The sequence below is a fragment of the Rhinatrema bivittatum genome, chromosome 11, assembly GCF_901001135.1.
Source record: "Rhinatrema bivittatum chromosome 11, aRhiBiv1.1, whole genome shotgun sequence".
In the NCBI taxonomy this organism is placed as follows: Eukaryota; Metazoa; Chordata; class Amphibia; order Gymnophiona; family Rhinatrematidae; genus Rhinatrema; species Rhinatrema bivittatum.
Window position 1 is genome coordinate 34,915,692 of NC_042625.1, and position 27,693 is coordinate 34,943,384.

Genomic DNA, 27,693 nt, shown 5'->3' on the forward strand with positions numbered 1-27,693 from the left:
TCCTTTCCCAGGGGCGCCGCGTAGTGGGTCCGAGAGCGCTTGGCTCTCTTGTAGGTGGATTAGACCACCACTGACTAGTGGGGTAGCTGTCGCTTATCAAATCCAGTAGCCTTCTAGACGAGGTAAACTCTGTCTGCTTTCTTATTCACAGGAGACACTGTGAGGGGATGTTCCTAAATCCACAGCAGCAACTTCTTAAGGATCTTGTGCACTGGGACTTAGGAGGCTCCATAAACTGAAGAAGCTCAAGCATTTTGTGGCTGGCATCTTCTTCAGTCAAAAGCTGAAATGGGATGCTATTGGCGCAGACTTCTTCGACCCAAAGGTGTGATCCATCTTGTCAAGTCAAAGCAGACATCCCTTTGGGTCATCTGGACCCACAAGCGTCAACCCCAGACATCATGCGATGCCCCCAGGCAGAGGATGCAAACATTATGAGGATTGGTGATTGACATGGTCCTTGGGCACTGGGGGCATCGGCGGAAACCAGATGAGGCCATGATTGGGTGAAACAAAAGGGGGAAGTGACGATACGATAGTGGCAGGCATCGATGGCCAATGGCACCAAGGCACTGCCACCAAGGAGGGAACAGACAGTGAAATGAAATTTACCCGAACGCAGAAAACCCTGACAGGGAGGCACAGAGGGGGACCCGGTGACGGATTGAAGGAAAAATAGTGAAAAAAATTGCAAAAAATGAAGGTTTTCCCCAAGGCAAAAGGCCAAAATTTTAGCGCTCAATCAAACAGCGAGACTCCCAGCTCCGCGGAAAGAAAGACTGAAGAGGAACCCTGTGTGGATGCATGGTATAGAGCATGCTGAGCATGCTCAGTGTACCTAGTCAAAGTTTCTAGAAACACAAGTTTTCCGCATCAGGCTCCATCTGATGATGTCGCCCATGTGAGAGGACTACCATCCTGCTTGTCCTCGGAGAATTAAGACAGCCTCATTCAACATCAGTTTTTATCTACTGTTGAAATATTCTGACCTCCATACATATCTAGATGACAACAGATATAAATATAATTTACACAAAACCATGAAGATGTATTTTCAGAGCTAGTGACATGAAATAAAATGTTAAAGGTAAATTCTACAAAAATGATAAACTTGTAATTTATACACAAATAGTAAACAATACTCTGAAAAAGTGAATTTAATCTTCTACTTGAAAAAGCGAAGTTGATAAACTTAAAAAAAATGCCAACACCTCAAAACAGGTCAGAAGCACAATATTGTGAAACTACATTTGTCCACAGTATATTTGCTCTGTGCTACTGTTTTGCTGATGGTCAGGCAGGGCACAATGCTGCAACTGCAAGAGCGGAATAAGCAGTTCTGGGTTCTAGCTGCGTTCTCCATAGGCAAATCATGTCACTTCTCCAGGCAGAGACAAAAAGTGACATTTATTTATTCATTTTATTTATTTAAGCGTTTTTTTATACCGAGGTATAGCTAGCAGCCTTCACCCCGGTTTACAAGTACAACAACCTATTACATTTAACAGAGAACTGAGGAAAACATCAAACTAACTTATTACAAGCAACTTCAAACGTTTATAACAGGGTACATCTGTGATCAAACCATTTAATTTCTAGCTTAAAATGTTCTGTGTCTCCATTCTCTCCTTCAGTGAGTGCCAGTGTAAACCTGGCGATTCTGAAGGGACCCGGGTGGTTCTCAACAGCTCACATACAAAAGCATCTTTGAAAAATGCTTATGTTGGCCCTATACAAAAGGTGTCACAATCTTTAAGTCATTTTTTTTCCAGGACTAATACTGTACTGCTATCCCTCTTGTGCTGCCCCAACACAGTGATAAAAGAAGCTCTGGTCACCTAACAAAAAATGATTTTACAGACCATCTGGAAAAACACTTAGGAAGAAAGATGAAGTAAAAATGGATTTACTGTTTGATGTATCTTCTTTTTCGGTTTGTGTGCCCCAATTTTTAAACACTTTTTTCCCTTCTAGTTCTTTTAAAGCCTTCATGATTGGCGTATCTGGCATCGCCTTCTCTTTGTTTTTCATCTCATTTCTTGAAAAACTTTTACAGAAGGAATCTTTTTCTGGAGGTGTATGGTACCTTAAATAAAAGATTTGAAAAAATACAAATTCAAGTTTTGTTCATTAGAAAATCTATTAGAAGAAAACATGTCATGGAAATGAAGAAATGGTGGGTAATTTTACTATCTTAGAAGCAAACTAACTCAAAGGTGTACCAGAGACACACTGTGATTCAAATCACACCCCACTTTTTTTTTTTTTTTTTTATAGAAACATTTTTTGTTAAGATTTTTAATTTGTATCTTCTACTATTTCTTTACTTATTGCACATTACCAAAAAGCTTTTCAGAAGCCCTTCATCCAGCCCCACATATTTTTATTTAGCGCAATGGAAAAATAGGGGGAAAAACCTGACAGCACACCCACAAGATGTCAACCTGACAATTTTTAGCGGTGCTAGAGCCACTAGATGGTGGTCCATTTTGGTCTTTATCTGCAGTCATTCACTATGTTACTGTGTCACCTAATCCACATTTCAATGAGGGCATATTGAAGGCTTTCCCAAATTTATGCAAGAAAGATTTTTCCTTTCATTTTTTCTCACATAGTTATCCACTATTAAGATGTGAAAATCATGCTCTTAGAAGGAATTTTTTCGATCATATTCTCATAAAATATCTTTTTGAAATGAGGAAACAAACTGGGATGAAAAGCCAGCCTCATTGTCAGATTTAGTTGGGAGCCGGGAGCCCATACTTGGAGTTGTGGGACAAAGTACTGTCATGAATGCAGCCACATAGCACAGTCTTCTGCTCCAGGATTATAGAAGGCGATAAAAAGAAACACTCTGGGGCAGATTTTAAAAGAGTTACGGGCGTAACCCTTTAAAACCTGCTCCTGCGCGCGCCGAGCCTATTTTGCAAAGGCCCGGCGACGCACGCAAGCCCCGGGATGCGCGTATGTCCCGGGGCTTGAAAAAAGGGGCGGGGCGGGATAGAGGCCTCCGGCACAGCAACCGTGCCGGGGGATTACGCGCCGGTACTCGGCTGGCGCGCACAACCTACACCTGCCCAGAGGCAGGCATAAAAAAAATAAATAAATAAAGGTGGAGGGGCAAAAGGAAAGTTCCCTCCGAGGCCACTCCGATTTCGGAACCGACTTGTATATCCAGGTAACCGGCATGATGTTCCGACGAATGTCGGTATATAAAAATCAACAAATAAATAAAATAAAGAATATCAACTGTCGCTTATCCTGCAGGGACCTGGTTGATGGATGCAGAGCTGGTAAGAAATGCATTGAGTTAGTCCAATTAAAAGGCATCACCTACATCTTGTTTTATCAAAATAAAAGTTCAACAAACATTATAACTGATAATATTATTACCTATTTGGCACGTGGTCATCCTGAAGCCGATTATCCATGGCATGATCTTGGCTTTCTAATGGCTGGCCTGTAAAAATTGAACAGTCTGTGCCTGGAATCAACCACTTCCGCCTGGCAACATCAGCAGTTCTTAATTTGCTGGGAGACTGAGACCCTTCAGGATGCGGGAAGGTTCTGTTTTGAAACAAACAGGAGCAGAATTCACACGAGAACAACTAGAAAAATGACAACACGAAATCGAATCGAAATGGATTTTGTTTTTTGGCATGGCGGTTTCTTCCTGCTCCTTTAGGGCTTGCAAGCACAATAGCTACTAGCCTTCATTGGTCTATAGCATTATGAGCCTTCATTCACAATTTCCTGGGGAAGGGGGGGTTTCTATTTTATAACCCCCCAAACTTGCTTTGTCTATTCATTGTAGTGACAAAAGGAAAATTGGTTCTTACCTGCTAATTTTTGTTCCTGGAATACCACAGATCAGTCCAGACAAGTGGGTTTTGCATCCCTACCAGCAGATGGAGGCAGAGAATAAAAACTTTTCAGGCACAGCTACACAACCGAAAGTGCCACCTGCAGTCCCTCAGTATTGACCTGTACCCAAGCCAAGATAGAGTGAAACTCTCAAACTCAAATCAACTTCCCCTCTCCAGGGCGAACAGAGAATAAAGGATTGGAGCCCCCTCTAACAAAAAATACTGAATACCTTCAGTCCTAAAGGCTCAATATCTATACACATAGAAAGTTCTGCATCATAAACCACCTAAGCAACCACGGTCTTTCACAATCATGGGGAAAGGCTTCTGGACTGATCTGGGGTATTCCAGGAACGAAAATTAGCAAGTAAGAACCAATTTTCCTTTCCTGTTCATACCCCAGATCATTCCAGGCAAGTGCGATGTACTCAAGCTCCCCTACACTGGGCAGAAACCCAAAAGACCCATTTGTAACACACTCTCCCCAAACGTTGCCTCATCTGGCACCTGAACAACCACTTGGTAATGTTTGGTACAAGTGTGAAGTGGGGAGCATGTCGCTACTCTTCAGATTTCCTGTGGAGACACCAGCTGACCCTCAGCCCAGGAGCCGCTTGTGCCACAGTATACAGCGCATGCACCCCCCCCCCCCCCCCTCCTGGAACCATCCAACCTTTACCAAGAAAAGCTGAAACAAAACTGGTTTCTTCAACCAACAAGCAATTGTGGCTTTAGATGCCTTACACTTCCTTACTGTACTCTGCTGAACAAGTCCAACAGAGAATCCGAACACCGAAAAACTATTATCGGCCTTGAGGTACCACAACAGAGTCTGACGATCATTCAATAAGTGAAGCGCTTTCACAATTTGGAAACGCCAGACGCTCCAGCATCTGGTTGAGATGAAACGAGGAGACAACCATCGGTAAAATATGAAGGCACCATATGCAACACTACCCCTGTCGTCTGTAATTCACAGGTAAGAATCTCTACAAGACAAAGCTTAAAGCTCCGAAATCCACCTGGCTGAACAAATTACCACCAGAAAACCAACATCAAGGTGAGGTCCTTCAAAGACACCCATCACAAAGGCTCAAATGAGGCTCCACAGAAAACACACAGAACCAAGGTAAGGCTCCACAATGGACACATCCTATGAACCAGTGAGCGCAAATGATTCACCCCCTTCAGAAAATGTACAATGTCAAGTTGAAAGGCCAATGGCCTCCCCAGTAGTTTATCTCCAAGACATCCGAAGTCTGCCACCAATATCTGAAATGAATTGTAGGCCAATCCTTTTGCTAAGCCCTGTTGTAAAAAGGCTATCTGAGGAATGCTCACCCGCAAAGGCTCCAGACCCTCCCCCAGACACCAGGACTCAAAACCCTGTCCACACCTGCACATTGGCAAGAGAAGTGGATGGCCTCCTAACCTAAGGCAAGGAAGCAATAACTGGTCCGAGTACCCTTTCAATCATAAGCGTCTCCTCTCAAAAGCCAAGCCATGAGACAAAGACGACACAAAGACCATCCGCCCAATCCAAGATGGGCCCTTGCCAAAGTAAGCTCTGCAGGCGAGTCAATCTGACAGAACTGTCTATTGTGAGATGAAGCAGATCCGCAAACCATGGGTGACGCAGCTCTACGGCGCTACCAGAACTACCCTTCTTGGATGCCTCTCCTTGCTTCGCATCATTGCATTTTCTGAGAAAACTCTCACCATCCAACCACGGACCTATGGAAGGAAGGAAAGCAATGCCCTGCGCACAGCCCTCGTTTCTCAAACAATTGATAGACCAGGACGCTTCCACCACCAACCATAGACCTTGAACCATCCGCCCTTGGCAAATAACTCCCCAATCTATGAGGCCAGCATCCGTGGTCACGACCACCCAGTCCGGACCCTCCAGATCCACTCCACTCTCCAAACTGGGGTGAGAAAGTCACCACGAGAACTGGATCTGGAGTCCCCCTGAAGTGGTAAAGGAAGGATTCAAAACAGGACAAAAGCAGCTTCTGGAGTGATTGCACCTGAGCAAATGTCCATGGCACCAATCCCAGTGTAGATACCATAGAACCCAGAACCTGCAAAAATCCCAGACTTTGGGCATCGAAAACTGCAGCAGTCAAAGCACCTGAGACCGCAATTCCATCACCCTCTCCAAGGCAAGGAACCCCTCGCCAACACTGGATTGCACCCCCCCCCCCCCCCCCCCCCCCCCCCCAGGTACTGCAACAACTGGGAACACACCAGCTGGCTTTTGCTAGGTTTTCTACCCAGCCCAACGACATTCTCCCTCTGACTTCGTCCAAATGAGCCCGTCATTCAAGCAAGGGAGAAACAGAATCCCTTCCCTTCTCATGGCCACAGCCATCACTACCATCACCTTCGTGAAATTCCACGGCTCTGCCGCTAACCGAAAGGAAGAGCTCAAAAATTAAAATGCTGCTCTAGCACCATGACCTGCTGAAACCTCTGATGCTCCTCGTGTATGGGAATCTGCAAATAGACCTCCGTTAAAGCCAATCATGCCAGAATTTCCCCTTTACAGACTGCAATGACTCCATTTGGAAACACAGAACCCAAAGCACCATGGGGAGACTCTCTGGAGATCCAGAATGAGCCGATAGATGCCCTCCTTTTTGGGAACTACAAAGTAAATCAAGTACCTCCCTTGACCGAGTGCCTTTGGCAGTACTGACACAGCTGCAACATATCCCGGATCACCTCTCGTTTAGCACAAGATGTACAGTGGGAAATCCTGTAGGCTTCCCTGACCGGAAGCAAATATTCTAAAACATAGCTGTCTCTGATCATCTCCAGGACCCATTGATCAGACATGATCTTGGTGCCCTTTTTGAAAGGAAGGCTAGTCTCCCTCTGATGGACCAGCCTGACTTCATTGTGAAGCTTTTCCTCCCCTGGTCGCCTGACCGGAGGTTCGTCGGTTATCTCAAAAGGACTGTTGCCCTCCTGAGCCCTGCTTTTGCAATGAAGCAGAGGAATTTTTGCTGGATCGAAATCTCCTCATACCCAGGAAGTGGGCTGGGAAAACCTTGCTGCTCTTCTTATCCTCCAACAACCTAGTCCCCCCCTTAGACACCCCAAAAGGCTTCATTAGTTGTTTCAGGTCCTCCATGAACAAGTTTGCCTTTAAAAGGAAGACTGCACAGTTGCGAGTTGGAGCACACATCTGCTGACCAATTACACAACCACAGGAGTCTCTGTGCTGCAACCACTGGGACCGTACTCCTGGCGGGCATCCGAAACAAATCATACAGCAAATTCGCCACCCAACTTCCAACTAAGCTGCCTACTTGGAAAACGTTCAAAGGGGAAGACTCCTTCTCCTGTGCCTTCTGCGCCCAGCACAGACAGGCCCTTTACAGAAGGCAGCCACAGACCGCCGCCCACAGACTCAAGGCCGAGACCTCAAACATCTTCAGTTGAATCTCCAGGCTTCGGTTTGGGCATCCTTCAGCACAGCCACTGCCAAGACCAAAGGATCTACTTTAGGCAACTTCAAACCTCCAGGGCTTCCTCTGGCAAGGGAAATAACCTCATCATTGCCCTGCCAACCACACTACTCTGATGACCTTGAAGGTCTAGCAGGCAGAAAAAAGCACTTGAGCCTCCCTGAGAGTCTTGCCTGCCCACTTTAGCCTATTGCAAGGACCCCAGTGCTGCTTCCCCTGTTTTTTTTTTTTGTTTGTTTTTTTTTTAACTAGAATAAGCTTTATGTCATAAAAGGACAAAGACTGAGGAAATTCCTGCTGAGCCACTGGAATCTTCCTTCATGAGTTTCCCAATCTCATCACCACCTCTCTGAGTCCACTGAGAAATCATATGCAACTGGTGAGAAATGGGGTATGGAATCTCTTCCTGTCCCTTAATCTGCCAACTGATTGCCACACGGTGACAAAATAGTTGCCGTTCCTTCGTTTGGTGATTGAGACTTCTCGCCTGCAGCAGCCAATCAGGTGACCGTTCTACCCTGCGCTACCTCAGAGGATGCCCCGGAGCTTCTCCTCCTGAGGCACACTTTGTGCGCGCACACTTGCAGCACTTGCCGCATCCTGCAGTCACTGCCATCACACCCTCACACTCAGCTGCGTTCTCTACTCCCGCCAGCCAAGAAGCACTAGCTGCATTCCACGGTCGTCACCACAGGTGTACACTCTTCCCCTTGCTGCACCCTGCAACCACAATTATGCGCACACCTACCACATAATGTGCTCCAACTTAAGCGTAAACTGTTCTCCTCACCGGACTTGCAGCACTTGCTGCATCCTGCAGCCACCACCACCATTCATGCCCTTCGTGCCCATCCGGGTTAGACCGCTCAATGGGAAACTACCAATGAACAGCCAACACTTACAAGCAGAGTGCAGCTGAATTGAGATGCACGTGTCTCAGGCCACAACCCGACGGGCTCTTCTGCTCTCAAAGGCCGGCAACATGGAAGTAGGGGCACATGGCGTACTCACATCAACTCCTGCCGCGATCATCTGAAAACCTTGCCTGCTGTGCGAGTCACCTACTTCCTACCAGTTGCTCTGGACCAGACGCTTCTTCTCTCCCCACTGCCTATCGCTCCTGTTGCTCAAAGGCACCACTTGATTAGCCCAAGTCTTTCACCGCTTAAGTTCCCCTTTCTTTCTTTTTTTTTTTTTTTTTTTTTTTTTTTTTAAGGAACAGCACTTCCATAGAAAAACTCAACAAGAAAGCATACTTCCCTGCTTCTGGCTGTGGTGTGGAAGAGAAGACCTCAGATGGAGCCAGGACCCCTGCCTTTCAATTCCTCTGGATTTTGTGGGCTGAGGCAGACCAGGGATTGCCAACCCTCTGCTTGCCCAGCTCCACCTGAGAGATGGTCCATGAAGGTATCTAACACCTCAGGGAGCACCTCTTCTATTTTTTCTGTCTCTTTCTATTGATTTTTTTTTTTTTAGGACTTCAGGTTTGCACCTCTAGCATTTGCTGGAGACAGAGAAATATTGAGGGACTGCAGGTGGCACTCTCGGTTATGTAGCAGTGCCCCAAGTTTTTATTCTCTGCCTCCATCTGCTGGTAGGGATGTAAAACCCACTTGCCTGGACTGATCTGGGTATGAACAGGAACCAGGGCTAACCCTGAAACCCTGCAGTCGTGGGTCACAAGTCCAGCATCTAGAGATCACCATTGCATAATAACTGGGACTCCTCCTCCCTCAAGTAGCTGAGAATGCTGCCCCTGCACCATCCCTAGCCCAGGAAGCCTGGCCCAGAAGCTGAACCCAAGTGCTCCATATGGTGGCATTCAGAACTACCTTTGAGCCATAGGTGCTCCCAGAGGAATTTTTGTTTTTTTATATTTTATTGCATTTAAACAGAACATGACAAGTATATAACCAGTCTGTAACATGGATGCAAGAACAATAAACCAATAAATTCTAACATTGCTTTTCGGTTCATAATTATTAACACAGTGGTTGCTATACAGAAAAACTAAGAATATGTTCTGATGTTTAGCCCCCTTCCCCCCTCCCTCCCCTTTTCCTGGGATCATTTTACCATTCATTGAAATAAAATGTTAAATACTTCAATACACCGTTTTATTATATCTAAATGAAGACTCCATACTGTCTTCCATACTGACTGAGACATGCTGAGGATACCATCAGAATGAAATCTAATTGGGGTGATGTGGACCTAGGCCACAGTATTGTGATAGGGAACTAACTAATGGTCAGAACCAATTTTAGTGGGGGCATTTACTTTGAGAAAGTTGAGAATAAGAATATTGAGAGTACTGAGAATGTGAAGGGTACCCGCCCACCCGCAAGACACTGTTCAGATCGAATTCCTAAATTGCTGGGAGGTAGCTCCATGTCTTCCGAAAAGAAGTTAGCAAATTGCGTCGAACTGCTGTTAAGTAATCCAATCATCTGTGTTGTCTTAATAGGTTGAGGACCTCCTCCACCATGGGCAAAAGTTTACTTTTCCAATACTTAGCTATCAGGAGCCAGGAGGCTAGCCATACTTGTCTGCCAAACCTCTGTTGGTCTTTATCAAGCCCACCAACTTGTCCATTTAGGAGGACTACTTTGGCACTCAAGCCAATAAGTGTTTGTAGAAGTTGGGATAACCAAAGCTCCAAGGCCTTCCAAAACCGTGCTATTTGCGGGCACAACCATCAGACATGTAGAAACGTTCCCATCAATCCGCAATCACGCCAACAAAGGGGGGAGTGCTGAGCAGAAGTGGCATGTAGTTTTGCCAGGACCAAGTGCCATCTATAGAGCAGCTTGTAGCAGTTTTCTTGGAGCCTCGCCGAGATGGAACACCTACTCACCATTTTGAAAATTAATCCCCACTCTTTGGGAGATAAGGTTTCTCCCAGATCAGTTTCCCATTTAGTAATATGCGGTAAGGGGGACTGGTCAGAGTTGTTTAGTAAACCATAGATTTTTTAGGTGGTCTTGGAGATTTGGTCTGCTCCTGCGCAATAATTTTCAAAAAGAGACTGTGGTCCACAATTCTTGTCTTCGAAGTAAAGAATGAAAGAAGTCGTGGACTTGCGCATAGGCGATAAAGTTGGTCTCGGGCACACCATACTGCTGACTAATCTGCTGTAAGAACATTAGTTGTCCCCCTCTGTAGATATGTCTGATAGTCATAATGCCTGCCTGTTGCCATGAGTTAAAGGCTATGGATTGGTAGCCCGCTGGAAATTGGGTATTATAGTATAAGCAGGTTTGGTAAAAATAAGAAGTCCTCCTGAGTAGTTTAGATTTCCAGGTGCTCCATACCCTTAAAGTTGTCTGGAGGGCCCAGGGTATACACGAAAGTGGTCTCCAGGTGTAGTGCGGTTGCCAGAATAGGGCATTGATAGTCATTGTTCCTACAATAGCTTGTTCAGCTTGTGCCCACTGTTTGGGGGCCGCTTGTTTGGCAATGTCGAATATAGCTTTCAGGTGAGAAGCAGTATAATAATGGAGGAGATTAGGTACTCCCATACCTCCAGCCAATTTCGGCAGGAACATCATGCGGCGGGCAATTCGGGGGGGCCTGCGCCTCCAGATGAATTCAAAGATTTTTTTTTGTAACTTTTTCAGTAGAGAGGTTGTCAGGTAGATTGGTAAGGTGGTAAATAGGTATTAAAAGGCAGGGTAAAAAGTTCATCTTTATGATGGCTATCCTCCCCAGCCAGGAAAACAGTCGCTGATGCCATTGGAGAAGATCGCGGTCAATGGATTTAAGGAGTGGGAAGTAGTTGAGTGCGTAGATTTCCTCAAGGGATGAATTTAAGTAAACTCCTAGATATTTTATGGCTTTCTTCGCCCACTTGAAAGGGAAAGTTTGTCTGATAGCGGCTATGTCCGCTTGAGCGAGATTAATGTTGAGTACTTCAGATTTTTCAAGATTCACCTTGAATCCGGATACATGGCTAAAATCTGTCATTTCTTGCTGCACTCCGTCCAGGGAATTTGTGGGATCAGTAAGGGTGAACATGATATCATCCGCAAATAATGAGATGATATATTTGCTTCTGTCCAATTCAACTCCCTTGATGTTTGTCGATCAGCCTTGCAAAAGGATCCAAGAAGATGGCAAAAAGCAGTGGTGACAGAGGACATCCTGGTCTTGTCCCGCTCCCTATCTCGAAACAGGGGCCATATCTCCCATTGACTTTTACTGTCACTTTCGGCGAGGTATAAAGTTGGCGTATCCACTGGAGGAAGAATTCCCCGAAGTTCATTGCCACTAGTGTTTGAAATAAGAAAGGCCAATGCATGAGATCGAACGCTTTTTCTGCGTCAATTGCCAACAAAACTGCTGGTATGTGTTCTCGTTTCATCCATCACATGAGGTCTAAGATCTTATGGACATTGTCCGCGGCTTTTAGTTGGGGGATGAATCCCACTTGATCGAAGCATATTAGGCCTGGAAGATGTCGATTGAGTCTCAACGCTAATACACGTGCCAGAATTTTCAAGTCTTGATTGATGAGTGATATAGGTCTATATGACTCACAGATGGCAGGGTCTCTGCCTGGCTTGGGAATGGGCATGGAAAGAGCCACCATCTCGAATATGATTGAAGAGGGTCACTAAATGATCCACCGGCTCCCCAGAGAATGTTCGATAGTATTCGCTTGAAAGGCCATCCAAGCCTGGTGATTTTCCGATTTTTAGGTTTTTGATGACCTCTCTTACCTCCACTGTGGTAACTGGAGAGTCAAGGTATTCTTTCTGATCTCATCTCATCTCTGCTGTATAGTTGGGTATAAAAATCTACAAAACTTTTCCGGATCTCTGTCGGGTCAGTAGTGATGTTCCCCTTAGAGTCTTTTATCTTAGGTATCAGGCTTTGGATTGTTCTATTTTTCAGCTGTTGGGCTAGCAGCTTGCCCACTTTGTCACTGCCCTCAAAGTATGTTTTTTTGGTTCTTTCCAATTGAAACGCTGTCTTATTTGCGTGCAGTTGCAGCAGGCGATTGCGGGCATCAGTGAGCTTGGCGTATGTTTTGGTTGATAGGTTGTGCATGTGCAATTTAACCAAATGGTTGATCTCGGACTGCAGAGATTTACTCTTTGCTTTCCGATCTTTTTTAATGGCCACCGCCCGAGATATACATAGTCTGCGGACCACTGCTTTGGAGCATTCCCAGGTGGTACTGAATGGAACTGCGGGTTCGCTATTAAGTTGGAAGTATTCTCGAACATGCACAGTTAACGTTTCCTTAAATGTAATATCTTTTAGTAGAGAGGTGTTTAGCTTCCAGTATGCTTGTCCTCCTATTTTAACTCCATCTGCTAAATCCAGAGTTACTGCCCCATGATCTGACCAAGTGATGGGATGGATTTCTGTACCAGTAACTTTAGGCAGAAGGTATTGATCGAGCAGGAAAAGGTCAATGCGCGAGTAGGAGCCGTGGGGATTTGAGTAGAATGTATATAGCTTGGCTGTCGGATTACAATGTCTCCATATATCTGATAGTTTCCAGTTGTGTATAAGAGATCGTAAAAGAGCCCTTGTTTTTTGTCCCATGCAGTGGGATTGCTTATTATGGGGGTGGGAGTTATCCTTCTCCAGACATAAAGTGAGGTTAAAGTCACCTCCAATTATTAAATGGCTTTCCACCTCGTTTGCCAGCAGTGTCTGAATCTTTTTCCAAAAGGCTGTCTGATCCTGGACTGGAGCATAAATAGAGAGCAGAGTTAGTATGGTATTTCCCATCTTGAGTTTAATTAGGACATATCTGCCATGAGCATCTAGACTCTGCGCCAGGAGTTCAAAAGTTATTGAAGCAGATATCAGGATTCCAGTCCCAGCATACCGTGAGGACTTGCTTGCTGCTGCCAGAAAAACCTGTGGGTATTCCTTATATCTCAATAAATGTTCATGTCTCTTGCGGATACGAGTTTCTTGTAGAAATGCGAAAGATGCTTTTCTGGCCACCAGTTCCCTGACTAACATATCCCTTTTCCTGCGGGTGTTAAGGCTCTTCACATTAAGAGTAAGAAATCTAACCATATTGATCTAAAGGATTAGAAAAAGTGTCCCCTGCCCCTGAAACATATGGAAGTGACAACTGTTGGTGCATCTCAGGCAGGGTACCTGAGAGGACAGAGTTCACGTATGAACCCAGGGTCCCGCCCCGACTGTGCAGATATAGCGAAACATCAGTGTATTTACTTGCCCAGGAAAAATAACCCCAAATTCCGAATCCATACATCCTCTCCTACGGATTCCCTCCTTGGGGGGCATGAAACCCACACACCCAGAGACCGCCCATCCCCCCTCCCCCCCCCCCCCCACCCCTGCATTCAAACCATACAACAATATACAGTAATAAACAGAACATGCTATGATTGAGCAAGAGCTCGAGTATATGATCTACAGGAATTACAAAAGAGACAGATCATAACACAGCATACATCACCCCGTGTTTTAGATTACATATTTAGTGAGTTCCTGGCAGTCGAAGCCAGCCATGTCAGCCCTGATCAGAAAAAGAGTCGTTCAGATGTGCTGTTGGGTTTTGATTCCTGCATCTCATCTTCCCAGCCTGCTGCCATTTTGTCCTAACATCCATGTAAAAGGGTTTCACAGGTTGCGGCAAGGTGGGGAGACGGAGTTCCAGACCGGCTTGGGCAAATGTCTTCACCGCTTCCGCTGCTGTCCTCAATCGGTATGTAACTGCTTGGTTTTGGAAGGAGAGAGCAATTGGGAACTGCCACCGGTAGCGCACGTCAGCATTGCGGAGAGCCTGTGTGACCTCCTTGAGCTCATACCTTTTTTTCAAAGTGCTGGGGGCCAGGTCCTGGAAAAGTGCAATCTCCAGGCCCTTCCACGCCCAGGACCTTTTGTTCCTAGCAATCGGCCATTATTTTTTCTTTTGTGAGAAGTTATGAATATTGGCAATAATGTCCCGTGAGCTACTGGGTCGGCGCGCTCCTAGGGATCTGTGTGCTCGCTCTATTAGAATATTAATATTCTCATTCCCCTGATCAGACGTTGCAGCTGTTAGATCCTGTGCTATTATGAAAGCACAAATTTCTCTGGCAGTAGCCATACAGTCTGTGTAGTCAGCCGTCTCTGGGACCCCTTACATTTGATCTCCGATTACTGTTCTCCGTCCTCTATTTTATCATTCAAATTATCAAGCTCTCGCTGTACCTCTAGGCTGGTTTGAGAGAAATCATGTATAGCCACCTCATGGCCCTCCACCCTGGTTTCGATTTCATCTACTCTCTGCCCCAGAGCTCTCATTTCTTCCCTGTTCTCAGCAAAGGAATTACGTAATTCTTCCTTGTATTGTCTCATTTCGGCTCTGATCTCCATAAATCATTCTCTTAGCAAAGTTTTTGTGGGAAGATCAGAGTCTTTTGGCAACTCATCTGTAGTGTGCGGTGGTAATAGGATTGGAGCCTCCAGCTCTGAGCCATCTGCCTCTCCCTGATTGCTGTCTGCCCGATTAGGCCCCAGCTCCTGCAGCTCCTGCGCGGCTTTAACAAAGGAAAACCGCTGCAATTTGCCGTTTTTTTCTTTGGTGGACATCAGGGTAGCGATCAGATTCCCGTATGCGCTATTAGGGGGTGAAACGAGAGTTTTTTCTATTTATTAATCGCTATCAGGGTGGGGGTGGTCCGGGAGCATTAGTCGCGAGTGGCCATCTTGGATTGCAGCCGGAATTTTTGTTTTTAATAATTTCCTTTTTATTTTTATTTATTTATTTATAACTTTTATATACCGAGGCTCAATTAACAAGATTAATTATCACTTCGGTTTACATTACAACCAGCAAAATAACATAGACAAAGTCTTGTTTTACAATGAACAGGGAATAATAACCTGGATAAAACAAAGAACAGGGAAGAAATAACCTGGAAAACATAAAATGGGTGAAGCAAGTATAGAGAATAGGGTTTGTATAACTTGGGCGAAAAGCAAGGAAATTAAATAGGGGAGGACTGTGAAGGCTTTTATTACATCACCTTCATGAATGTGGTAGCTCTGGAACTGTGTTAGTGGTTTACCTCTTGCGTGAACCATTATCAGTGCATTGAGTTTAATAATGAGTATTCTCAAGGGCCTGAAACTACTACTGGACTGCCTCAAGGCTCAGCAGTTTGAGCTATGCTATTTAATACATATTTAACACCTCTGTGCAATGGATATAAACTATGGGCCAGATTTTAAAAGGGTTACGCGCGCTGAGCCTATTTTGCATAGGCTTGGCGGTGCGCGCAAGCCCTGGGACATGTGTAAGTCCCGGGGCTTGCAAAAAGGGGTGGTCAGGGGTGTGGCCAGGGGGCATGTGGGCGGTCCGGGGGCATGGCTGAGTGCCCCGACACAGCGGCCTGTGTCAGGGCCTGCCGCGCCAGCACGCGTAAGTTACTACTGCCCGGAGGCAGTAGTAACTTTTCTGATAAAGGTAGGGGGAAGGGTTAGATAGGGCCAGGAGGGGAAGGTGCGGGGGAGTGGAAGGAAAGCGGCCTTGGAGGGAATGGAGGCAGGCGGCGCGCGCAGGCTGCCGATTTTGCGCAGCTTTGTGCACGCCGACCCCAGATTTTATAAGATTTTTGAAGGAAAAATTTTGACATTTACTCAGTGTTAACCATATAGTTCTCCAAAGACCTATGCTTAAATATACAATAAAAGAACAACTTGCAAATTATAATACTGGGGGTAGACAGAAGCTTATAGAAAAATTCTGCTTTAGGTAAGAAATAGAATGGGGAGAAATCCCCAGCAGGTGTCAGTGTGAATCCTCTGAATCCAGGGGTGGAATATGTTGGAGTCATTTTTTGCTTCTTTGGCTGAGGATGTGTGTGGAGATTGGGCTGTGTGGATTCAGAGTTCTCACCCAGACACAGACTAGCATGAAGGCTACAGGCCAACCCAAGTGAACTCATATAGGAAAATTAGTTCTTACCTGTTAATTTTCGTTCCTGTAGTACCACGGATCAGTCCAGACCTTGGGTTGAGCCTCCTGTCCAGCAGATGGAGACAGACTAAAATTGAAAAGGGTATCCTATATCAGGACAGAGCCTACCCTGCAGCCCTTCAGTATAACCATTGTCAAAGCAGAAAAGAACTAATATAACCCGGGAAAGAGATCAAGCAAGTAACCAATACTCAAAAGAGTAACAATCGAAACAATTAACAACAAGGAATGGACTCTGTAGAATAGCGCTCTTGCATATCCTTGGTCATCAACACAGATGCTTCCGGTGTCCGTAAGATAATGATAGGTGACATTCATCCATAGACTTGAAAAAAGAGCTTCAAGCGGACGGCAGGAAAGAAAGGAACCAGGGAAGGGCGTCTGGACTGATCCGTGGTACTACAGGAATGAAAATTAACAGGTAAGAACTAATTTTCCTTTCCCTGTATGTACCTGGATCAGTCCAGACCTTGGGATGTACCAAAGCTTCCCTAAACCGGGTGGGATCAAGATAGTCCCGCTCGAAGCACCTGCCGCCCAAAAGAACCAAAAACCGGGGGCGTGCACATCTAGACGGTAATGCCAAGCAAAGGTATGCAGGGAAGACCATATAGCGGCCCTGCAGATTTCTTGCAGAGAGACCAAGAGACTCTCCACCCACGAAGTAGCCTGAGAACGCAAAGAGTGAGCCTTCAAGCCCTCAGGAACTGTCTGGCCCTGGCAAAGATATACCGAGGAAATGGCTTCCTTCAAACCACCAAGCAATAGTAGTCTTGGAAGCCTGTTTACCCCTATTTGGACCACTCCAGAGGACAAAAAGATGATCGGAAAGGCGAAACTCATTGGTGACCTGAAGGTAGCAGATTAACACAGTTTCATATCAAGCCGGCGCAGATCACCCCCAGAGGGACCCGCGACGTCCGCCAGAGAGAAAGCAGGAAGCTCCACTGACTGATTAACATGGAAGGAAGAAACGACCTTCGGTAAAAAGAAAGGGACGGTCTTGAGAGAAACTCTCGCATCAGAAAAACGCAGAAAAGGCTCCCGACAGGACAGCGCTTGAATCTCCGAAATCCGTCGAGCGGAACAAATAGAAACTAAGGAAACCGCTTTAAGCGTAAGATCCTTTAGAGTAGCTCAACGGAGAGGTTCGAATGGAGCTACACAGAGAGCCCGGAGGACTAAACTGAGATTCCAGGATGGACATGTGGAACGGACGGGCGGTCTCAAATGTTTGGCGCCCTTCAAGAACCGAACCACGTCCGGATGAGACGCCAAGGTATGCCCTTCCACTCGACCTAGAAGAGAACCAAGAGCGGACACTTGGAATGCGCAACGAATTGAAGGACAGCCCCTTGGATAGGCCAATCTGAAGAAAGGAAAGAACCACGGAAACCGGTGCCAAACGCACTGAGACACCAGATTCTGAACAAACATTCTCAAAGACTTTCCAAACGCGAACATAAGCCAAAGAAGTAGATGGCTTCCGCGCCCGGAGGAGCGTGGCAATCACCTCCTCCTTATAGCCCTTCCGTCTCAGACGTCTCCGTTCAAAAGCCAGGCCACTAGACAGAAACGATCCGCCTGGTGAAAAAATACGGGACCCTGCCAAAGCAGATGAGGGAGATGACAAAGCCGAAGAGGCCCGTCCAACGTCAGGTTGACCAGATCTGCGAACCACGGTCTGCAGGGCCATTCGGGTGCTACTAGGATGACTGGCCCCTCGTGAAGTTCTATTCTTTGTAGAACTTTTCCCACGAGAGGCCACGGAGGAAACACGTAGAGGAGGACATCCGAGGGCCAAGGGAGAGCGAGGGCATCCACTCCCTCTGAACAGTGCTCCCGCCAACGGTTGAAGAACCTGTTGGCTTTGGAGTTGCTCAAAGTCGCCATGAGGTCCAGGTGCGGGGGACCCCACCTGCTGATGATCAATTCCATGGTTTTGTCCGAGTGCTCCCACTCTCCCGGATCGAGACCCTGGCGACTGAGGAAATCAGCTTGCACATTCTCCTTGCCCACTATGAGGGAGGCCGCCAGGCAATCCAGGTGACGCTCCGCCCAGGCAAGAAGCCAGCTGGCTTCTAAGGCCACTAAGCGACTCTGCGTGCCGCCCTGTCGGTTGATATAAGCTACCGAAGTGGAGTTGTCGGAGCGGACCCTCACCGCCTTGTCTCGGAGCAGAGGTAGAAACTCCTGTAGGGCCAGGTGAACCGCCTGGGCTTCCAGCCAATTGATGTGCCAGCAGGATTGGACTGGGGACCAATATCCCTGCGTGGTCAGGGACTGGCAGACTGCACCCCAGCCGGAGAGACTGGCATCCGTAGTGACGATGATCCACTGTGGAGTCTGAAGAGGCATTCCCGTCAGAAGATGTGGAAGCGAGAGCCACCACTGTATGTCGGCGATGGTAGAAGCCGAAAGCGGAAGCACCATTTGAAACTGTTCAGACACCGGCTGCCAGCGGGATAGCAAAGCTCTCTGTAACAGTCGCATATGCGCAAAAGCCCAGGGGACTAGGTCAATGGTGGAGGCCATAGTCTCCAGGACCTAGAGGTAGTCCCACGCCATCGGGAGCGAGATAAGGTTGCCCACCTGGTCGATAAGTTTGAATGCCCAAGCATGGGGCAGGAACACCTTGCCGAGCATGGAATCGTGCCCCCAGAAATTCCAACCCCTGGGAAGGCTGTAGATGGCTTTTGGAGAAGTTGACTATCCACCCTAGAGATGTAAGAAGAGCAAGAACCCGTTCGACCTCCTGCCGGCAGAGAATCTCCGACTTGGCCCTCACGAACCAGTCGTCCAGGTAAGGATGGACCAAGATTCCTTCCCGGCATAGAGCAGCTGCCACCACCATCTTGACCTTGGTAAATGTGCGCGGCGTGGTGGCAAGACCAAAGGGCAGCGCCCGGAACTGAAAATGCTGGCCCAGAATGTGAAAGCAAAGGTACTTCTGGTGTTCGGGGCGAATCGGGCTGTGTAAGTACGCCTCCGTTAGGTCGAGAGAGGCCAGGTATTCGCCGGGATGAACAGCTGCTATGACTGCCCTCAGGGACTTCATCCGAAAATGGAGCACCTTGAGAGCCCGGTTGACCCTTTTGAGGTCCAAGATCGGGCGAAAGGAATCTTCCTTATTTGGTACTATGAAATAGATGGAATACTGGCTGGCGCCAAGCTCTTCCACTGGAACGAACAATGGCGCCCAGCTGCCAAAGCCTGGTAAGGGTTTGGGCCACCACATCCCGCTTAAGACGTGCGCAAGGAGAAACTACATAGAGGTCCTGCAGATCTCGAGAAAATTCTAAAGCGTAACCGTCTTGGATGATCTCGAGGACCCACTGGTCCGATGTGATCTTGACCTATTCCTCGAAAAATAGGGAGAGACGACCCCCTAGGTTGGGGGACAGAGGAATGGGTCGATCGAATCTCATTGGGAAGTGGGCTTCAGGATGGGACGCTGGGAGATCCCCTCGCGGAAGGGCTGGCGACCTCGAAAAGGCTGAGACCAAGATTGAGAGCTGGAAAGTTAACCCCTAGAAGAAGCACCCCGACCTCGAGTCGCATACCTACGTTGGCCCCGAAATCGGGAACGGGAAGGTACAAACGCTCAGGATTGTTTCGGTCGGTCCTCAGGCAGCTTATGAACCTTGTTCTCACCCAAGGAATTAATAAGCTGCTCAAGGTCCTCGCCAAAAAGCAACTTACCTTTAAAAGGCAGAGTGCCCGCCCAACCGCGCCTTGGACGACGGGTCCGCTGACCAATTGCGTAACCAGAGGAGCTGCCTGGCGGAAACCGCCAAGGCCATAGCTTTTGCCTGAATGTGGAGAAGATAGTACAGAGCATCTGCCCCATACGCAATAACACCTTCCAACCGTTCAGCCTGCTCCGCCTCTGCGGGCGGGAGGTCCTGGGTGCCGAGTAATTGCTGAACCCACCTAAGGCCTGCCCGCTGCATGAGACTGCTGCAGATAGTCGTCCTGACTCCCAAGGCAAGCACCTCAAAGATACGCTTAAGGTGGTAATCGAGCTTGCGATCCTGCACGTCCTTCAAGGCCGTAGCACCCACCACTGGAATAGTGGTGTGCTTGGTCACAGCGGAGACTGAAGAATCCACCGTGGGAATTTTCAGCATTTCCAAGCAGTCCTCCGGGAGCGGATAAAGTTTGTCCATGGCTCTCCTGACGCGGAACCCCGCCTCGGGAGCTTCCCATTCTCGGAGGAGTAACAATTTGTGCATAGGGTGAAAAGGAAAAGCACAAGCCGGAGCCCTAAGCCCTGCCAGGACCGGGTCCATATGCTTAGGTAGCAGGGCTGTAAGGGAATCCGCTGGGGGCCCCTCGATCCCCAACTCCTGAAGGACAAAAGGAATGATGGGCTCCAAACTCTTCCTTCTGAAATAGACTGAGAACCCTCGGGTCATCCCCATCCAGAGGAGGGAGCATCTCCGCTAGGTCCAGACCCTGATCTGGGATCCCCGGGGGTGCTGGAGGGTCCGGGAGAGGGGGGGCCCCCGGGACCACCCGCATCCAGACAGACCCCTGCGCTTCTGGAGGCGCAGGGGCGAGTGGGGGGCCATTCGTGGAAGTTTGGCCGGCGGGGGACCAGGTGAAGGATCCCCCCTCCTCCTCCTGCAAGCTGGTCAGATAGGATTTGTGCATGAAAAGCACAAATTCCGAAGAAAAACGTGGCCTAGACTTGCCGGAGGAGGAGGGGGGGGACCCTAAAAAATTCGGTTCGTCAGCGCTGAGCAGCTCCGAATCGGAGGCTGCTGAAACCCCCAAGATGGCCGTCATTCCCACGGTTTGCCACGCGATGAGAAGAGCGACTCCAAACTGAATTTACTCGTGCTGCCGGAGAAGGCCCTTCATCTCCCGGCAAACATATTGAATTGAGCCCCTCGCGTAAGATATGCATTGAGGGCTCACCACAAGACAGGCAGCAGTGGGAGCGCGGCATAATCAATGAAGAAAAGCCGCGAGCTGCAGAAAAAAAATCAGCTGATTGAAAATTTGCTGCCAGGAGGAGGGAGGCAGAAGACTAAACCCTGCACGCTCCTCTTCCAAAACCACCCTGGCTGCCGGCCCCCGATGCCAAAAACAGGCTTGTTTTACTTCAAAAAAGTGGAAGCTGAGGAATACAGAATCCCTAAGGGAACTGCATTAAGGGGGCTTCCTTGTCAGACGAAAGGCAGCCAGGGGAGGGGGGAGTGACTGGACCACCATTTTCACCCCCAATAGGATCACCAGGATCATTGGGGTCGACCAATGCCAGCGGTAGCCCCTGTGACATAGTAAGGGCAAAGGGCCGTCGGCGCCATTTTGATTGCTGGCAGCCGACAGCCCAAGTCCAGGAGATCGCTCCCGGACCGCTCCTGGACCCCCGCGGACTTTTGGCAAGTCTTGGGGGGTCAGAAAGGTGGGGGGCTGTAGTAAATTAATTTGGAAGATCTTGGGGAGGGGTCAGGATGGTGGGGGGTTGTATTTAATTAATTTGGCAGGTCTTGGGGGGTCAGGAGGGTGGGGGTTTTTAATTAATTTAAAGTGTTGGGATGGGTTTGGGTTTTTTTTGGTGGGGGGGGTTTCTCACAGAATTAGAAAGACAAAAGTTTTCTGATCTGGGGAATGGACTGAAATGGCCCTCCCCAGACCCGAAAACAAAATGAGAAGAAAAAAAAAATGTTATGCACTTCCCTAATTTGCTCCATAAGACGCACAACCCGGGGACAGAGCCGGTTTAGCACAATTTTTTTTTTTTTTTCCCTCTCTGAATCCTAGGTACGTCTTATGGAGCGAAAAATACAGTACTTCCCTAAGAACCTGGAACCGTGATGTACTGAATCAAAGTTTATGAGTGGGAACACTGAGAGGAGAGGATCACCTTGCTGGTGGCTGAAAAGAAACAGTAAGTACTGCTTGAGGAAATTTTTAAAACTTAAAAGTATTGGGAAGAAGTAAAACTATTGGAGTATATTATTTAGTGTGTTTGTGTGTCTGTATTGATTAGCTAATCAGAGGGCAGGCAAAAAACAGGAGTTTGTGTGTATTGTATTAAATAGGTAGTCAGAAAAGCAGGTAAAACACAGAAATTTGTGTGTTTGTTTTTCCCAACCTTCCCTCCCCTCCCCCACCCACTCCAGTTCATCCTTTAATTTATAGGTAGGAGATACTTTCACACCAACAATAAATAAATAAATAAATAAATAAATACATCTTACTAGATAAACGAAGCTTGACCGACGTGCCGCAAATACGCAGTAGAGACCAGCTCTACCGTGCATGTGCGGGCGAGCACGTCGGTCTGAGCCAGCGTCAGAAAGAAAAAAAATGGCGGCGTCCAGTGGCAGCAGCGGGCGGCGACGGCGGTAGCGAGCGGCGGCGGTACCGGCAGCGGGCGGTAGCGAGCGGCAGCGGTAGCGACGGCGGTAGCGGGCGGCATCCAGTGGCAGCAGCGGGCGGCGACAGCAGTAGTGAGCGGCGGCGGTAGCGGGCGGCGGTAGCGGCCAGTAGCGAGGGAGGGAGAAGAGAGAGAGAGGGAGGGACGGACTGAGTGGGAGGGAGGGACGGAGAGGGAGGGACTGAGGGGGAGGGACTGAGTGAGAGGGAGGGAGTGGGACTGAGTGAGAGGGAGAGGGGGGACTGAGTGAGAGGGAGTGGGACTGAGTGAGTGAGAGGGAGGGAGTGACTGAGTGAGAGGGAGGGACTGAGTGGGAGGGAGGGATTGAGTGAGGGGGAGGGACTGAGTGAGGGAGTGGGACTGAGGGAGAGGACGGAGTGAGTGGGACTGAGTGAGAGTGAGTGGGACTGAGTGAGTGAGAGGGAGGGAGAGAGGGGGGAGGGAGTGAGTGAGACTGAGTGGGAGGGAGGGACTGAGTGAGAGGAGAGGGAGGGTGGGGAGGAGTGGGTGAGGGAGGGAGGTAGGGGGTGGTGAAGAGTGAGGGGAGAGAGAATGAGGGGGAGGTGAGAGACAGAGGGATGTAGCCCGTTTTAACGGGCTTAACGGCTTGTACATAAATAAATAAATACATAAATAAATAAAATATTAAAAAAAGAATCAGCCTTTTAACTTAAATTCAGAAATTCCCCACACCTTAACAAGAGTTTAATCATTCCCTTGTAGGTCACTACCATATACATAGTGAATACATTAATACATTTAAAAAACCCTAATTGTATGCAGTTCCTAAAACTTAACGAGGAACTGAACAAATTTAAGATGAAGGCTATAGTCCAGCAGCAAGAATGGGGCCTCCCAGTCTTCTGCATCAAGTGTCACATGTATGATTTTTTACCTGCCGGTGAGATATTGTATGTGTGCATCCGATGCAAAGAGCTCCTGTCTCTCAGAGAACGAGTCTGATCTCTGGAGGCTAGAGTGGCAAACCTGGAGGAGATGAGGCAGACAGAAAGGTATATAGATGAGACCTTCAGGGACATCGTAGCCAAGTCCCAACTCCAGTTAAATGTAAGACGTTGATAAGACAGGCTAAGAAAAAATTTGAAAAGAAATTGGCAGTAGAGGCAAAAACTCACAATAAAAACTTTTAAAAAATATATCCATAGCAAAAAGCCTGTGAGGGAGTTGGTTGCACCGTTAGATGATTGAGGGGTTAAAGGGGCACTTAGGGAAGATAAGTCCATCGTGGAAAGATTAAATTATTTCTTTGCTTCGGTGTTTAATGAAGAGGATGTTGGGGAGATACCTGTTCCAGAAACATTTTTCAAGGGTGATGATTCAGATGAACTGAACCAAATCACAGTGACCCTGGAAGATGTAGTGGGCCAGATTGACAAACTGAAGAGTAGTAAATCACCTGGACTGGATGGCATGCAACCCAAGGTACTGAAAGAACTAAAAAATGAAATTTCAGACCTATTTCAATTAATTTGTGACCTATCATTAAAATCATTTGTTGTACCTGAAGATTTGAAGATGGCCAATGTAACCCCGATATTTAAAAAGGGCTCCTGGGGTGATCCGGGAAACTATAGACCGGTGAGAGCCTGACTTCAGTGCCAGGAAAAATCGTGGAAACTGTTATAAAGAATAAAAATCACAAAACATTTAGATAGACAGCAAAATTGCTTACCTTGTAATAGGTGTTATCCCAGGACAGCAGGATGTAGTCCTCACATATGGGTGACATCATCGATGGAACCCCCTCATGGAAAAACGTCTGTCAAAGTTTCTAGAAACTTTGGCTGGCACACTGAGCCTACTGAGCATGCCCAGCATGCCATGATCCTGCATCCACAGGGGTCTCCCTCCAGTCTCGTTTGTAGCAAAAAAGTACGAGTGAAAAAATAAAATAATAAAACGTAACGGACCCAACTCCACGGGGGTGGCGGGTAGGTTCATGAGGACTACATCCTGCTGTCCTGGGATAACAACTATTACAAGGTAAGCAATTTTACTTTATCCCAGCACAAGCAGGATGATAGTCCTCACATATGGGTGATTAGCAAGCTACATGCTGACTCATTCTTGAATCATTCAATGGTACATAACTCGTGCACAGGCACAACAACTGATGTGCCATGGTCGAAGATGAGGCAGCCTGAATCACGGCTGATGGTTGAGGAAGGAGTTGGTATTACACTGGGAATAGGTTTTTCAAGACAGATTGTCCAAAGGCAGAGTCTTGTCTTCCTTCCTTATCTAAGCAATAATGAGCTGCAAAGATATGCAGCGAACTCCAAGTAGCAGCCTTGCAAATATCTGCAATAGGTACAGAACGGTAGTAGTATGCTATGGATGTCGACATAGCCCTAACTGAGTGCGCCTTTACTCGGCCTTGGAGAGGAAGGCCTGCTTTTTCATAACAGAATTCGATACAGTCTGCTAGTCAGTTGGAGAGAGTTTGCTTTCCTACTGCAACTCCTGGTTTGTTTTTGTCAAAAGAAACAAAAAGAGTTGAGTGGATTTTCTATGGACTGCGGTGCGATCAAGGTAAAAGGCGAGTGCACGCTTACAGTCCAAGGTGTGCAAGGTTCTCTCCCCCTGGTGAGAATGAGGCCTTGGGAAGAAAGTGGGTAAACAATGGATTGGTTGAGGTGAAAATCCGTTACCACTTTAGGCAGGAATTTTGGGTGAGTGCATAGGACCACTCTGTTGTGCAGGAACCTGGTATAGGGTAAGTGACCAGTGCTTGTAACTCACTGACCCTCCTAGCCGATGTGATAGTTATGAGGAAAAATACTTTCCATGTGAGAAATTTCACATCGCAGGAATGCAAAGGCTCAGAAAGCGTATGAGTCTTGCAAGTACTACATTAAGGTCCCATTCCATAACCGGTGGTCGGATGGGAGGCTTTAGTTGAAGTAAGCCTCTCATAAATCGACTGACTAGGGGTTGTGCTGAAATTGGGGCATCCCCTATCAGTTTATGATATGCTGCAATGGCACTGAGGTGTACACGTACAGAAGAAGTCTGGAGTCCAGATTCTGAAAGGTGCCATAAGTAATCTAGTAAAGATGAAGTGGAACAAGAAAAAGGGTCAACACCATTTTGCGTGCACCATTTAGTAAATCGAGTCCATTTGAAACTGTAAGATTTACGTGTGGAAGGCTTTCGTGAAACTACGAGAACCTGGGAGACCGGCGTTGAAAGATTGAGTGGTTGTAGAATCAAGCTTTCAACATCCATGCTGTCAAAGCAAGGGTTTGCAGGTTCAGGTGGCATAACTTGCCTCGATTTTGAGTTATGAGAGTGGGTGCTGTGCCCAGGCGAATTGGGTCTCTGATCGAGAGGTCGAGAAGTATTGGGAACCAAACTTGTCAAGGCCATTATGGGGTTATGAGGATCATTATCCCCTTGTCCTGTTGGAGCTTCACGAGAGTCTTGGCTATGAGTGGGATCGGAGGATACGCATACAGAAGGCCTGAGTTCCAGGGACGAGCAAAGGCGCCCTTGGGGAACATTTGTCGACGGCTGTAGAGGGAGCAAAACCTTTCCACTTTGTGATTCAGTTTGGACGCAAAGAGGTCTATGGTTGGTTGACCCCAGCGTTGAAAGATTTTGCTTGCTACACAGGGATCCAGAGACCATTCGTGTGGATGGAAACATCGACTGAGATTGTCCGCTAGGACATTTTGTATGCCTGCGAGGAACGTGGCCTTGAGACTCATGGAGTGTGCTAAGGCCCAGGCCCAAATCTGCACTGCTTCCTGACAGAAGAGATAGAAGCCTGTGCCTCCTTGCTTGTTTATGTACCACATTGCCACTGTGTTGTCTGTCTTGTGGGATAGGCAGTCCTTGAAGGCACAGAGGGCATATCGTATCGCTTGAAGCTCCAAAAAGTTTATTTGACAATTGCGTTCGAGCGGGGTCCACGTACCTTGAGTCTGAAGGTTGTTTACGTGCGCTCCCCATCCCAAGTGGGATGCATCCATGGTTAGAGTTACTTGAGGAGTCAGTTGCTGGAACGGTAAGCCGGTCCGTAAAGCCGACTGGTTTGTCCACCATCGAAGTGTGAGACGTAAATTGTCTATGATTCGAATCATGGTCGACAGAGGCTGAATTGCTTGCAGCCATTGAGACTTTAAGGTCCATTGAGTCCTTCTCATGGCTAACTTTGCCATAGTGTTACATAAACTGTAGACGCCATGTGGCCTAACAAGGTTAGGAATTGCAGAGCAGGGGCAACATTGCAGGCACTCAAGTGATTTGCCAGAGTCACTAGATTGTTGGCACGGTCGCTTGTAAGAAAAGCTTTTGCGACTGTGGTATTGAGGTCTGCTCCGATGAAAGTAAGGAGCTGAGACGGGGTCAAATGCGATTTCTGGTAGTTGATTAGAAACCCCAAGAAATGCAGGAGGGATATGGTGCTCTGGAGTGCAGCAAGAGCTCCTTGCTTGGATGGATTCCTGATGAGCTAGTCGTCTAGGTATGGAAAAACATGAATGCTGTTTTTCCTCAAATGTGTGGCTGCGACTGCCATGCATTTTGTGAATACTCGAGGTGCTGAGGCCAGTCCAAATGGGAGGACTCGATACTGAAAATGTCCTTTCCCCATTACAAATCGCAGGTACTTTCAATGTGGGGAAATGGGAATGTGAGCATAGGCATCTTGAAGGTCCAGAGAACAGAATCAATCCCCTTGTTGCAACAAGGGAAGAATGGTCCCCAGGAAAACCATTCGGAATTTTTCTTTGTGCAGAAATTTGTTGAGATTGCGGAGGTCTAGTATGGGACAGAGGCCGCCTGTTTTCTTTGGAATGAGAAAATAGCGGGAGTAGAACCCTCTGCCCTGTTGAGAACGGGGAACGGTTTCTACAGCCCTGGTAGTCAGCAGGGTGGAAAATTCTGATTGTAGTTGAGATGTTATGATGCTGTGGGACCACGGAGGAACGGGTGGAGACTCTGGGGGTAGCGTTGAAATTTGAGACGGTATCCTCT

General features: G+C 47.5%; 1 protein-coding gene across 1 annotated transcript in view; it reads right to left on the minus strand.

The window, feature by feature from the left end:
• The window catches only part of MPHOSPH9 (M-phase phosphoprotein 9), a 98,545-nt gene that overhangs the window by 20,097 nt on the left and 50,755 nt on the right, over nucleotides 1-27,693 (minus strand). The window contains 2 exon segments of the mRNA XM_029571349.1: nucleotides 1,911-2,086; nucleotides 3,394-3,567. Coding sequence (XP_029427209.1) covers nucleotides 1,911-2,086; nucleotides 3,394-3,567 — 350 coding nt within the window.